This window comes from Urocitellus parryii, chromosome 4, assembly GCF_045843805.1.
Source record: "Urocitellus parryii isolate mUroPar1 chromosome 4, mUroPar1.hap1, whole genome shotgun sequence".
Lineage (NCBI taxonomy): Eukaryota > Metazoa > Chordata > Mammalia > Rodentia > Sciuridae > Urocitellus > Urocitellus parryii.
In genome coordinates this window covers 105,996,207-106,009,852 of record NC_135534.1, presented here as the reverse complement: position 1 = coordinate 106,009,852, position 13,646 = coordinate 105,996,207, and the positions used below count along the sequence as shown (strand labels likewise).

At 49.5% G+C, this 13,646-nt stretch overlaps 1 protein-coding gene across 4 annotated transcripts; it reads left to right on the top strand.

Moving 5' to 3' along the window:
• The first annotated feature begins 917 nt into the window (after positions 1–917).
• On the top strand, positions 918–13,343 carry Hyou1 (hypoxia up-regulated 1). 4 transcript variants are annotated; one of them, XM_026403471.2, is made up of 26 exons: positions 918–951; positions 1,834–1,931; positions 2,143–2,236; positions 2,421–2,499; positions 2,624–2,778; positions 2,902–2,978; positions 3,273–3,454; positions 3,718–3,833; positions 5,953–6,145; positions 6,300–6,434; positions 6,548–6,630; positions 6,775–6,907; positions 7,087–7,274; positions 7,557–7,695; positions 8,295–8,355; positions 8,508–8,587; positions 8,994–9,176; positions 9,302–9,474; positions 9,586–9,673; positions 9,783–9,905; positions 10,266–10,399; positions 10,528–10,612; positions 10,770–11,010; positions 11,096–11,146; positions 11,721–11,771; positions 11,900–13,343. In XM_026403471.2, the coding sequence occupies exons 2-26, from the start codon at positions 1,841–1,843 to the stop codon at positions 11,956–11,958; spliced, it is 2,994 nt and encodes a 997-aa protein (XP_026259256.2). In that variant the 5' UTR covers positions 918–951; positions 1,834–1,840; the 3' UTR covers positions 11,959–13,343. The 4 variants fall into 4 exon arrangements, with proteins under 4 accessions (XP_026259256.2, XP_026259254.2, XP_026259257.2 ...); XM_026403469.2 differs by lacking the exon at positions 918–951 and adding an exon at positions 984–1,086; XM_026403472.2 differs by lacking the exon at positions 918–951 and adding an exon at positions 985–1,031.
• The last annotated feature ends 303 nt before the right edge of the window (positions 13,344–13,646 follow it).

The window sequence follows — 13,646 nt, the reverse complement described above, 5'->3', positions numbered from 1 at the left end:
AGCAAAGGCAGTTGATTTCCATCCACATTTAAGAGAAATTCTCTCTCCAAGAACTGAGCATTTCCACTGGGTTAAAGCAGCAAGAGAAGGGAGTGAGAAGTGCCAAACAGCAGAGGAGAGTAATTGTTTTAATTCTATGATAAGAAGTTAAAGAGAAGGGGAAGCGTACAAGATTTAATGGAAAAGAAATACACAGAAGGTAGTGCACCATGTATGCTTAACTAATTATAGCCTTGGATAAAAGTGTCTTTTGTGTGTAGCGCTTTACAGTTTGAAATATCCATTCTCATACAAATGGAGCTCAAAGTCCAGGCCAACCTCGGCCACTAATACACTGCTTATCTCCGATCCATCAGTGAACATCCTTTTTTGTGGCTTAAGTTTCCTCAGTGAAGCAGAGGAGGATTGAGATGACTAATCCTGAAGCGCAACCATTCTCTGATGTTTAGCCAAAGCCTAGGGCAGTTCAGAAGCTACCAACTCACAAGCTAGCGCCTCTTCCGCGTGGCTGCGGAGAGGAGGCCAGGCATTCCCACTGCTAGGTCGGGATTCCCCAGTTGACCAGAAAAATAGGTCCGACTGTCTCCAGAACAGTGCGCCCCATTCTCTACAGGTTCAGGTCACTTGAGAGTCTCCGCAGTGAGGCATCTAGTTCCGAGGCCTGGAAAAGTCCCGCGGGCGCCCCGGCGTCGGTGTTGGGGAGGCGGGAGCGAAACGCGCCGGCCCGTGACGTGGTCCAATCCGTGGCCGACGCCGGCAGTTTCGTCCAGACGGGTGGACTGGCCTCTCCGCCGCCTCCGGGACAGTGCGGGAGACGGAGACGGGGGCGGGTCCAGGACGTGGCCCAATGAAGGCGCGCGCCGGGGCGGAGGAGGCGGGGCCTGAAGGCGGCGGAGCCAATTAGCGCGCGCCGCGTCCGGGGCCGGCTGGTGCGCGAGACGCCGCGGAGAGGTTGGTAGCTAATGTAACAGTTTGCAAAACGAGGGGAGTTGTGAAGGGCGCGGGCTGGGGGCGCGCAGCTGGCCGCGTGGGTACGTCCGCGCTGCGTTTGTCCCAGAGTCGGGGCCATTGGAGCGGAGGCCAGAGGTAGCTGGAGTGGGGATGGAGAGGGTGCCCGGCCACCGCTCTTAGGGGAGACAGCGTGTGCTGCCTCCGGGGGCGGGTCGGTAGCGGGAGTGAGGGCCGCAGGGAAGCCGGTGCGTTGGGCCCAGCAGTTCGGGCCCTGGGTCGCCCCCACGCGCTAAGGGTGGGCCGGGATGCGTTTCCGGGAGTAAGAGCGGCCGCCTTCGTCAGGTGAGACTTAGGTGTTAACTCGATATCCACCGACTAGTAACCTTAACTCACCCGGCACATCGTCTCTCAGGGCAGCGGGGCAGGGGGTGGAATGGGGAAGGGGAGCGGGAGAGACAACCCGCAAAGATGCCGAGCAGGAGACAGGCCGTTCTATCTTAACCACCCCCAACGTCATCACCTCTCAGTTCCTGTCCTGACCCAGCCTAGCTTTCCCAGCCACCTAGGAGCTCCAGGTATGAGGAGATAGTTGAGCCTCGGCCCCAACCCGGGATCCTGACAGCTTGCATGGAACTGTGGTGTGCCAGTTACTGGTAGTGCAGTGGACCTAAGGCCCTTGTCTCCATCCTCTTGACCTATTACCTTCTCTGTTTAGAGATGTGGTGGAGCCAAAACTGATGCTCTTTGGGCTTTTCAGTGGACACTCTGAGATGATTAGAACAGTTGGAACCCATCAAGAGGGAAGGACTGTAGACTGCTCTGTTCTGGGATGCAGTTCTGCTCATGGCATTCAGTTTCAAGTGTTTTTTCCTCCTCCTCCAGGGGCATAATGGCAGCCACAGTCAGAAGGCAGAGGCCAAGGAAGCTAGCCTGTTGGGTCTTGATGGCTGTCCTGTTGGCAGATCTATTGGCGCTGAGTGGTATGTACACTGCAGAGGGATCAACAGAAGAAATGATTGGTGCAAGGGTCAGAAGATTTTACAGCTACTGGACCCAGACTTTTTTCTTTCTTTTTTCTTTTTTTTTTTTTTTTTTTGCTATCTTTTTCCATGGAACATGGAATGCTTTTATTAGAGGGCCCAAAGGAAGGTGGGAGTAATGGGGCTAATTGACAAACTGTTTTCCCATCAGACACGCTGGCAGTGATGTCTGTGGACCTGGGCAGCGAATCCATGAAGGTGGCCATTGTCAAACCTGGAGTGCCCATGGAGATTGTCTTGAACAAGTGAGGATAACCCCACTGTCAAGGATGGGCAATGAAAGATTCTGGGCTCCAAGTGGGTGTGTGTTCCTCATAGTGCTCACAACAGACTTTAGTGTCTTGAATTAATGAATGAGTGTGGAGTAGTGAGACTCCTGGGGTTCCTACCCTACATCAGGTACCTGGGCCTGATGTCTCTTTTCCTCAGGGAATCTCGGAGGAAAACCCCAGTAACCGTGACCCTAAAAGAAAATGAAAGATTCTTTGGAGACACTGCAGCAGGCATGGTGAGTCAGCAGCCCCCTTCAAAGAGTGGTGGATTCAGTTGTTCCTTTATTGATCTCTGTGATGTAAGGCAACCAATCTTGGCCTGAGCACCTAACACTCTGCTTCTTCTTTACCTCCTTTCAGGCCATCAAGAACCCAAAGGCTACGTTACGTTATTTCCAGCACCTTCTAGGGAAACAGGCAGATAACCCCCATGTGGCCCTGTATCGGGCCCGTTTTCCAGAGCATGAGCTAAGCTTTGACCCACAGAGGCAGACTGTATACTTCCAGATCAGCCCGTGAGTGTTCTATTGCAAAAAGCGGGCTCAGCAGCCCTACTGGGGTCCTTAAGGGCAAGCATTCATGATTGTCCTGCCTTATTATTTGATTCTCCTTGCTCCAACTACCCCTCCTTCTCTCAGGCAGCTTCAGTTCTCACCTGAGGAGGTTTTAGGCATGGTTCTCAATTACTCCCGGTCCCTGGCTGAAGATTTCGCAGGTGAGTATCAAGGTGGAGACAGGGGGAGCCAGGCTCCCTGGAATCTAAAACCTTGATTCTCAAATGGGGCCATTTTTGCCTCCCAGGGTACATCGGGCAGTGTCTGAACACATATTTGGTTGTCAAAACTAGGGATATGGAACAGTGTCCTCTAGTGGGTAGAAGCCAGTGATACTGTTAAACATCCTGCAATGTGCAGGATAGCCCCCAACATCAGAGAATTATCTGGCCCAAAATGTCACACTTTATCTAAGGTATGGAACAGGTGGGACTCTGTTCTGTTGTCCTCTGTAGAGCAGCCCATCAAGGATGCTGTCATCACTGTGCCAGCCTTCTTCAACCAGGCTGAGCGTAGAGCTGTGCTGCAAGCTGCCCGAATGGCTGGCCTTAAAGTACTGCAGCTCATCAATGACAACACTGCCACTGCCCTCAGCTACGGTGTCTTCCGTCGGAAGGATATCAATGCCACTGCACAGGTGAGCCAGAGAGGCCTCTTGACCAGACATGCAAGATAGCTGAGTCTGAGGTTGCAAGTCATTTGGCCCATTTTGCATCTTGTTTGCATGGTTGGCCCATACAGCAGCCTCCTCTCAGCCCCCATTGAAACTATTCAGTTTTTTTTTGTTTGTTTGTTTTTGTTTTTGAGAGTTGGGCAGCTTCTTGGATGCAGGCAGATAGGTAGGCATGCCACCTGGTATTTGATAAAGTTCTTATGACAGTTACCTTGATGTCTTCATAGAATATCATGTTCTATGACATGGGGTCAGGCAGCACCGTGTGTACCATCGTGACCTACCAGACTGTGAAGACCAAGGAAGCTGGGATGCAACCACAGCTACAGATCCGGGGCGTGGGGTAAGCTGGAGCTGAGAAAAGTTAAGACCCTCAGGTCAGGGATCCTCTCTTGGATAAAGCATTAGTCATGGTGGGGTGAGCCCTCCCAAAGAGTAAGGGGGACAATTTGGGGAATACTGAGAGGCAGGGAGGTTCCTGGACTTAAAATCCATGAGAATTCAGGCCATATGCAGAGTGTCAAATTCAGTCTTTTTTTTTTTTTAAGCTCCTTTATTTTATGGTAAAAATATCTACTTTACTTCATTTGTCAACTGTGGTCGTTTTTCTTTTTGTTTGTCTCTTTCTTTTTTTTTTTTTTTTCTTTTTTTGGTATAATGGATTGAACCCAGGGGCACTTAGCCTCTGAGCTACATCCCCAGCCCTTTATTTTGAGACAGTTTCTCTAAGTTGCTGGGAATAGATTTGAACTTGGGATCCTTCTCCTGCCTCAGCCTCCATTTCATGGAATATGCAGCACCCACCTCATTGTGTTTCTTTGTTTTTCTTTAACATGGGCACAGTACCTTTATTTCATTCATTCATTTATTTATTTACAAGTAGTGCTGAGGATTGAACCCAGTGCCTCACATGTGTAAGACAAGTGCTCTACCACTGAGGTATAACCCCAGCCTCATTGTGTTTCTTGAACCCATCTTTTTCTGTAACTTTTCACGACTACCCCAGAACAAGCTACTGTGACTTCTTACCTGCAGAATTAAAAAAAGAAACGAAAAAAAAAAAAGATTGCCCTGGCTGGGTACTTATAATGTCAGCAACTCAGGAGGCTAAGGCAGGAGGATCTCAAGTTCAAGTATATCCTAGACAACTTAGTGAGACCCTGTCTCAAAATTTAAAGAAGTAGGGGGATGTATGTGGTATAGCTCAGTGGTAGAGGGCCCCTACCAGTGCCCAAAAAAAAAAAAAAAATCTCCCGGCTTCTAGTGACATCCTTTTTTAGTTCTTTTTTTTTTTTTTTTAATATTTACTTTTTAGGTGTAGTTGGATATAATGCCTTTATTTTGTTTATTTATTTTTATGTGGTGCTGAGGATCAAACCCAGAGCCTCACACTTGCTAGGTGAGCGCTCTACCGCTGAACTACAACCCCAGCTCCCCTTTTTAGTTCTTTATATTGCAAGTTAGCAGGTGGTTCTTTAAAACTGAGATCTATCTGGGTGCAGTAGTACACACCTATAGTCCCACTATCTTGGGAGTCTGAGGCAGGAGGATCACAAGTTTAAAGTCAGCCTTAGCAATGTAGCTAGACTCTAAGCAACTTAGCAAGACCTGTCTCAAAACATAAAGGGCTGGGGATGTGGCTCAGTAGTTAAGTACCCCCTGGGTTCAATACCCAGAACCAAAAAAAAATTTCAGATTAATGGGCTGGAAAGGTACCTCAGTGGTAGAGTATTTGCCTAGCATGCTTGAGGCCCTGAGCTTGATCCCCAGCACTGCTAAAACAAAATACTGATTTGATTTTAACCTATTTCTTTAAAAATTCCCTTGTGCCTGTATCACCTGCCTCCCTCGAGTAGCCAAACCCTCTTATTCGTTGATGCTTGGCATACTTACACTCTTTGGAATTTGTCACATTCTTCCTTCTTTATACTATTGTTTAGGCTGTTCCCTCTGTTTAGAGTGTTCTTTCCTTTCTTCCCATAGTTAAATCCAGCTCATCCTTCAGGTTTCAATTCAAGCATCAGTTCTTCAAGACAGCTTGACATCCTTGAATAGCACAGATCTCCTCTCGCATGTTCTATAAGCCTCATCTGCTTTTCCTTTATAACACATGAATGATTACGATTTCACATTAGCAGGGTCATTCAGCTATTAGATTAGAAACTTCTTGACAGCAAAGACCATGTTTATCCCCCAGTTCCTCCCTATGTATTTCCAGAAACAAATACATAGTTAATACTCAGTGAATGGTGTTGAATGAGTGGGTGGATGAGCTGCCACTGTAAGGTGTCAAGTGTGCTGTGAAAAGTTGAGGATAGAAGATATGTCCATACTTGGAGAACTGGGGGTGAATAGGGTCCCTGAAACAACTTCAGGGTACCACCTGGGGATGAGATTCAGGCTCCTGAGCCAATGAAGAGACATTGTATTCCTCACATCTTCTCTGCTCCCTTTCCTTATAGGTTTGACCGTACCCTGGGGGGCCTGGAAATGGAGCTTCGGTTACGTGAGCACCTGGCTGGGCTCTTTAATGAACAGCGCAAGGGCCAGAGAGCCAAAGATGTGCGGGAGAACCCACGTGCCATGGCCAAGTTGCTGCGGGAGGCAAATCGACTCAAAACTGTCCTGAGTGCCAACGCTGACCACATGGCCCAGGTGCCCACTTGGAGCTGCTTGAGGACAAATTTGCCCCACCCAGAGAATGGAGAGCCCTGCCATTCTCCCAAATTTCTAGTCTTCTGGATTTACCCTGCCCACCCAGAGAGCAGGATCTGGTCAAGAACCCTCTGATACCCTTCATCTCCCCTAGATCGAGGGCCTGATGGATGATGTGGACTTCAAGGCAAAAGTGACCCGAGCGGAATTTGAGGAGCTGTGTGCAGACTTGTTTGAGCAGGTGCCTGGGCCTGTCCAGCAGGCCCTACAGAGTGCTGAAATGAGCTTGGTGAGGGTGTAGCGGGAAGCAGGGAGGACAGGTGGATGTCAAGGGGAAGGGTCAGTGTTGGAGAAGAGCATTAACTGCTTACAGTCACACTTCCTTTTCTTTCCCTACTGCAGGATGAAATTGAACAGGTGATCCTGGTGGGTGGGGCCACTCGGGTCCCCAAGGTTCAGGAGGTGCTGCTGAAGGCTGTGGGCAAGTGAGTGTGTGTGTGGGGGGGGGGGGCGGTGCATGGGGCCTACTTCTGCTCAGGACATTGCTGCAGGGCTGGGCAGCTGGAGGGCTGAGGCGGGGAAAATCCTGGCTCCTGGGTGGATGGCACTGAAGTCTGGGACTCTCATAGGGAGGAGCTAGGCAAGAACATCAACGCAGATGAAGCAGCCGCCATGGGGGCTGTGTACCAGGCAGCTGCACTGAGCAAAGCCTTCAAGGTGAAGCCATTCGTTGTCCGCGATGCAGTGGTCTACCCCATCCTGGTGAGTGAACTTCTCTCTGATCAGGAGATGAGTTCCCTTTACCTCTCTTGCCCACACTAGCCTGTCCCATTGTGTTCCTGCTGAGAGACCCCCTCCATCCCAATGTCGAGTGAGACCCTCCATCCCTGCCCCACAACCTGCTCTAGTTTTCCAGTGTGCCTTCTCTGCCTGCTGTGTAGGTAGAGTTCACAAGGGAGGTTGAGGATGAGCCTGGCGTTCGCAGCCTAAAGCACAATAAGCGTGTGCTCTTCTCTCGAATGGGGCCATACCCTCAACGCAAAGTCATCACCTTTAACCGCTACAGCCATGATTTCAACTTTCACATCAACTACGGTGACCTGGGCTTCCTGGGGCCTGAGGATCTTCGGTGAGGGGCGGTGGAGCAGGATGAGAGTTCCAGGGAAGGGTGGTGTGGCTGTCAGATGACTTAAGGATTTGGGGGAGGGAGATGTGGGGCCTGCAGGGCTGAAGTGGGAAGCAGGTAGTTGGGTTAGAGTGAGGTTGTAAGCAGCCTCTCCTAGGAGTGCTTCCATCCTCTGAGCACTTCCTTGGGTAGTGCCCCTGACCTCTGGGGCCCTAAGGCTATATAACCTGGTATTGGATGTGGGATGGGTGGGTTTCCTCAAACTCTTTTTTCCCTCTCAACTAGGGTATTTGGCTCCCATAATCTGACCACAGTGAAGCTAAAAGGTGTGGGTGAGAGCTTCAAAAAGTATCCAGACTACGAGTCCAAGGGCATCAAGGCACACTTCAACCTGGATGAGAGTGGTGTGCTCAGTCTAGATAGGGTGAGAGCAAAAGGAGACCTGTGTGCAGGGCAGGGACCTGGCTTTGCCAGCCTTTGCGAGAGTGGGTTCCATAGGAAAAGGGTTTTAGATTCAGATCAATCTTGGCTGTAGATAACAGGGTTAGCAAACCTCTGAGGCCCTCTAGTGGGGCCCTTTGCATGGCCTATACATGCTTATGGACTTTGTAACTTGCTTAGAAGGAACTATAGAATGGGTAAGAACCTTTTTTTTTTTTTTTTTTTTTTGGTGATAGTGGGGATCCATGCACATGCTGAGTAAGGGCTCTGCTGCTGAGCTACACCCCTGGTCTGAGAAACCTATTTTTGAAGAATAGTTCTGGGCCTGATATCTTCTGGCACATAACTTTGGGAAATGATGACCCATGGAGACATGAAAGGCTCTGAGGGGAAAAGAGAAGCTATGATCCTGTCCTTGGGCTCATAATTAAAGGGGTTAGGAGTCCTTAGAAAAGGTAGGTGAGAGACTAGGCCAGCACAGCTGCCAGGCCCAAAGCATGCATAAGCAGGCATTCACCATGGTAGGGTGTTTGTGAAGAAATATGGGTTGGTATTTGTATTTATATTGAACCTTGTCTTCAGGTGGAATCTGTATTTGAGACCCTGGTGGAGGACAGCCCAGAGGAGGAATCTACTCTTACCAGTAAGGATGAGTATGTGCATATGTGTGAGTGAGCATGCACAAATGGAAATGTACTCATGTATAGCTTGGGAGGTGGGCAGGGCTTTGTCCTTGGATCAGGGTCAAGTCACTGTGTGGTTCCCTTTTGATCTTTTGGGCTTCCTTTCCCCTAGAACTTGGAAACACCATTTCCAGCCTGTTTGGAGGTAGTACCACACCAGACACCAAAGAAAATGGGACCGATGCTGTCCAGGTAAGCTCAGGATGGAGCCTGGAGAGCAGTGTGGAGGCAGGTAGCAACAGCAGAGACAGGGAGTCAGGTGGACATCCCAGCTGCCAGGGATGCAGAGGACCTCATCTTCCCCCTTAGCTGGTGCCAGGTTTAGCATTTCCTGTTATTCTTCTGTACTGGGAGCCATTCTGTGTACCAGAACCCAAAGCTCATTTCTCTCATGCCCAGATGCTCTCCCTTTGCCAGCTACACTGCTACAGACCAAAAAGTCCTGACTCTGTCCCTGTGGTTGTCATCTGTCTACCCCCAAGCTGTGTCATCAGTGGAGATCCCCTTTAGAGCAGAGGAGCTGGTGTGACTGAGGCCAGGCCTGGCCCACAAACTCTTCTAGTGATTGTAATATGAGGTGCCTGTCATTGTTTTCCAGGACGAAGAGGAGAGTCCTGCTGAGGGGACCAAGGATGAGCCTGGGGAGCAGGCGGAGTTCAAGGAGGAAGCTGAGGCCCCAGTGGAGGATACTTCTCAGACTCCACCCCTTGAGCCTAAAGAGGACACTCCTGAGGGAGAAAAGCCTCCTGAAAAAGAAAGTGGGGACAAGTCTGAGGCCCAGGTGAGCTATAGGTCGGGGAAGGCCAGTGGACCTAGGGACAAAGGGAGTGGATGGATGCCTCTTTATTACTTACCTGGTGGAGAAGGCAGAGGCCTTTTCTGATGTCCCCAACTCTTGCCATCCAGAAATCCAGTGAGAAGGGGGAGGCAGAACCTGAGGGTGGCCCTCCAGCCCCTGAAGAAGAGAAGAAGCAAAAGCCTGCCCGGAAGCAGAGGATGGTAGAGGAGATTGGGGTGGAGCTGGTAGTTTTGGACCTGCCTGACTTGCCTGAGGATGAGCTGGCTCGTTCAGTGCAGAAGTAAGTAAAGACTGTACTCATGTGTGAAGTAGGCACAATGTGGAATGGTGTACTGGGAGGGGTCCGAGTTCTAGCCTACCTCTCCTACATCCCTGCTTCTTTGTTCCACAGACTTGAGGACTTGACCTTCCGAGACCTAGAGAAGCAGGAACGGGAGAAAGCGGCCAACAGCTTGGAAGCTTTCATCTTTGAGACCCAGGTTGGCAGGCTGGAGCAGCATCCCCTTCCCCCTGGCACTTGGATTGAAGGAACCGGCTCTGAGCCTTGCCCTTGACTCACTGCATGCATGCATTTGTGTCCTTTGCTAGGATAAGCTGTACCAGCCTGAGTACCAGGAAGTGTCCACTGAGGAACAGCGTGAGGAGATCTCTGGGAAACTCAGTGCTGCATCTACCTGGCTGGAGGATGAGGGCTTTGGGGCCACCACTGTGGTGAGGGGCCTCCCATGAAGTGGTGGGCAGGATGAAAGCTCTCAACTTCCTCTCCCAAGGTCAGAGAGTGAGAAAAGCTAGGGTGCAAGCCATAAGCAAGGAATTAGGCTGAGCACAGTGGTGTACACCTGAAGTCCCAGCTACTTGGGAGGCTGAGGCCAGAGGATCGTTTGAGCCCAGGAGTTTGGGTCCAGCGTAGGCAAATAGAGCTAGACTCAAAATAAGAGGAGCTCAGTGATAGTGTGCCAGCCCCACATTCATGAGTCCTTGGGTTCAGTCCCCAGCGCCAAATAAAACAAGGACTCAGGGCTGACTCTAGGACTCTCCTGTCATCCCCTCTGCCCACCTCATGTACCTCAGATGTTGAAGGAGAAGCTGGCCGAACTGAGGAAGTTGTGCCAAGGGCTATTTTTCCGAGTGGAAGAACGCAAGAAGTGGCCTGAACGGCTGTCTGCCCTCGACAATCTCCTCAACCATTCTAGCATGTTTCTCAAGTGAGTGGCCTGGTGCCCTTTCTCCACTGTTTATTCCTGCCAAGGCCATAGCCTATTCCCACCTGTTTCATTTTCCCCATGCACAAACCCCTCTGCCCCAGGGCTGATTGTCTCTTCTCTGGTTCCAGGGGCGCCCGGCTTATCCCAGAAATGGACCAGATCTTTACTGAGGTGGAGATGACAACTTTAGAAAAAGTCATCAATGAGACCTGGGTAATCACTGGGTGAATACATAACTGGTGTCCACAGGCCGAGTGACTTTCAGTCTGAGGGAAGAGCCTGAGGCTGGGCGGGACTTTGATTTCATCTGGGACAGAGACACCTGTTCTCCCCCTGTCTGGCTCTGAGCCTATTCTGGCCTTACCCACAGGCCTGGAAAAATGCAACTATGGCTGAGCAAGCCAAACTTCCTGCCACAGAGAAGCCTGTGTTGCTCTCAAAAGACATCGAGGCCAAGATGATGGCCTTGGACCGCGAGGTGCAATATCTGCTCAATAAGGCCAAGTTTGCCAAGCCCCGACCCCGGCCCAGGGACAAGAATGGCAACCGAACAGAGCCTCCCCTCAATGCCAGTGCCAGTGACCAGGGGGAGAAGGTCACCCCACCAGCAGGTAAGGGCAGGGTACCTGGCTCCAGGTTCTGTTGGGCAGGGAAGAATCCTCCTTTCCCTTCATCTTACTCCTGCTTTCCCTCCAGGCCACACTGAGGATGCAAAGCCCATTTCAGAACCTGAGAAAGTAGAGACTCGTGAGTTGGGAAAACCATGGTTGGGAATGGGAATATTGCATTAGCTTAAGAGTAGACAAAATGGAAGGCACAGCCTGTTTCTGGACAGCCCATGAACTGTAGATGGCCTTTACTCTTTTGAAGTTTTTTTTTTTTTTTTTTTTTTAATTATTATAGCTTTATAGTTATACATAGTAGTTGGGTTCATCCCAACAAACTCAATACTTGAGGTATTCGTTTAAAAAAAAAAAAACAAAAACAGAGACCAGATGTGACACACACACACTAAAATATTTACTAGCTGACTTTTTTTTTTTTTTTTTTTTTTTTTTTTTTTTTTGGTACTTGGGCTTGAACCCACGGACCCTTAACCACTGAGCCACATCCCCGGCCCTTTTTATATTTTTTTAGAGGCAGGGTCTTGCTAAATTGCTGAAGCTGGCTTTGAACTTGGGATCTTCCTGCCTCAGCCTCCCAAGCCACTGGGATTACAGGCATACACTGCCGCACCTCGCCTAAAAATTCTAACCTCTCCTTAGCTTCTCCCTCCCCCCTCCTTTCCTTCTAAAACTAATCCATTCCTTCCAAAACGCAGGATCTGAACCAAAAGACACGGAGCCTCTGGAGTTGGGAGGTCCTGGAGTAGGTAAGGGTGGGACCTGGAGTATGCTGGGCAGTCTGGTGGGCTTGGAGGGAAAACATCTGCAAAGAATTGGGGCTCACTTACCTCTCTTCACCTTCCATGCTTTCCTTGCTCTCCCCAACTGCCAACAGACTCTGAACAGGAGCAGCCAGCAAGACAGAAGAGGCCTTTGAAGAATGATGAGCTATAACCCCCACTTTCAGTCTCCCCACTCCACTTCTCCTACCACCTCTATTTATTATACATCGGGGTTGGGGGAGGGGCTGGTCCTGCCTTCATAGGCTCAAATTCCTTCTCTCTCACCTGGGAGGGAGTGTGGAGAAGGGGCAGGATGGGCCACTCATCAGTTCCTTCTGGGGTAGCTCTGTGGTTAAAACCTGAACTTATTCTGATCCCCTCCCTACCCCCAGTTTCCTACCCATTTGGCCCTGCATTTGGGAAAAATCACTATTATGTCTTAATTATTTGCCTGTGGGTAGGTGAGAGAACAGTCAGAAGTGGTTTATGGTGATATGGGTAGTGGGAAGGATGTCCTGGGACACTGGAGAGCATCTTCTCTGGGCATCCTTCCTTTTACCATGAAATCAATGTCCCATTTGGGCCAGTGTCTACAGAGCCTTGGTCACCAGGTTTGGTTTCCAAGTGCCTATCTTTTCTTCTTCCAAGGTCTTCTCTTTCCATAACCCCTCCCCCCAGTTTCCATCTGGTTCCTTTTTTTATTCTTTTTCTTGGCTTCATGGTGCAAGTTGGGTGGTTCCCTGCCCCTTGCCCAGAGCCTTCCATCTGAACTGGCTGGAGTAAATCTCAAGTATCACCACCAGCATGTCTGGCCTCTTGTGGCCAGAGTTTGCAGGGAGCAGGTAAGGGAATCGGCTGCTCTGCAGGCAATGAGATGTATGAAAGTGCTGAAGCCCCCACTTGTGGGCTGTTGGGCCCAGGAAGGCCATGTAGAGTAGCTGGCATGGTTACGAACATCCTGCAGACACTCAAAATCCTTATCTTCCCAATAGCCTGGTACCCCAGGTTCTTAGGACTACCTGCCCCCATCTCTCCTGCTGTTCTGCCTCTTCCAGACAGAGCCTTCCCGCTCCCCCTGCCCCCCTGGGCTGACCAAAATGTGCTTTCTACTGTGAGCCCCCATTCCAAGACCCTGGGGGATGGAGAGACCATGGTGTGAATGTAAAAATGCCACCTCAGTCTTTGAGGAGGGCTTTGTGGGTAAAGGAAGATCAGGACTGGCCTGCCTTGTGCATGTTGCTCTGCTAGGATGGGGGTCCTTTCCCCACTATGCTGAGGCCTAGGGAGCCTGTCCTCCAGTATTCTGTCTGTAGCAGGAGCTAGGGCTGCCACCCCAGTTCCAGGACAAGGGCAAACCTGGTTGTGTCAGTTGTTTTGTCTCTCATTTTATTATTATTTTATTCTTCCTCTCCTCCTTTTTTTTTTTTTTTTTTTTTTTTTTTTTTGCCACATTGGCAGAGAGGGGCCTAAGGGTCTCATCCCCACCCCCATCTTCTGTATGTTTGAGTTATTTCATTAGCAGTTGAGGCTGGTTGGACAGGTTTGAATCAAATCGTACTTTGCTCCATTGTTAATTGAGAAACTGTTTCAATAAAATATTCTTTTCTACAGTTTTTGTGCTTTGCTTTTTTTAAATGTTTATTTCCTGAACATAAATAATTGCATGTTTAGTATAGAAAACTGAGAATATAGAAGTTTGTGTAATAAAATTACCTTTAGTTCTACCACCAAAGATTAACTGAAGTTTTACTACTGTATGTAGTTTTTCATTTTTGGAAACAAAATTTGGCTTTTACCATAACATTCTTTAGATCCCTGTTTCATCCATTTTTTATGTAACTTGTTTTCTTGTTATTTATA

Coding starts and splice junctions, on each gene's coding strand:
- Hyou1 (XM_026403471.2), top strand. CDS start 1,841: ATGGCAGCCACAGTCAGAAGGCAGAGGCCAAGGAAGCTAGCCTGTTGG. Junction 6,146..6,299: donor ACGCTGACCACATGGCCCAG/GTGCCCACTTGG, acceptor CATCTCCCCTAG/ATCGAGGGCCTGATGGATGA. Junction 8,588..8,993: donor ATGGGACCGATGCTGTCCAG/GTAAGCTCAGGA, acceptor ATTGTTTTCCAG/GACGAAGAGGAGAGTCCTGC.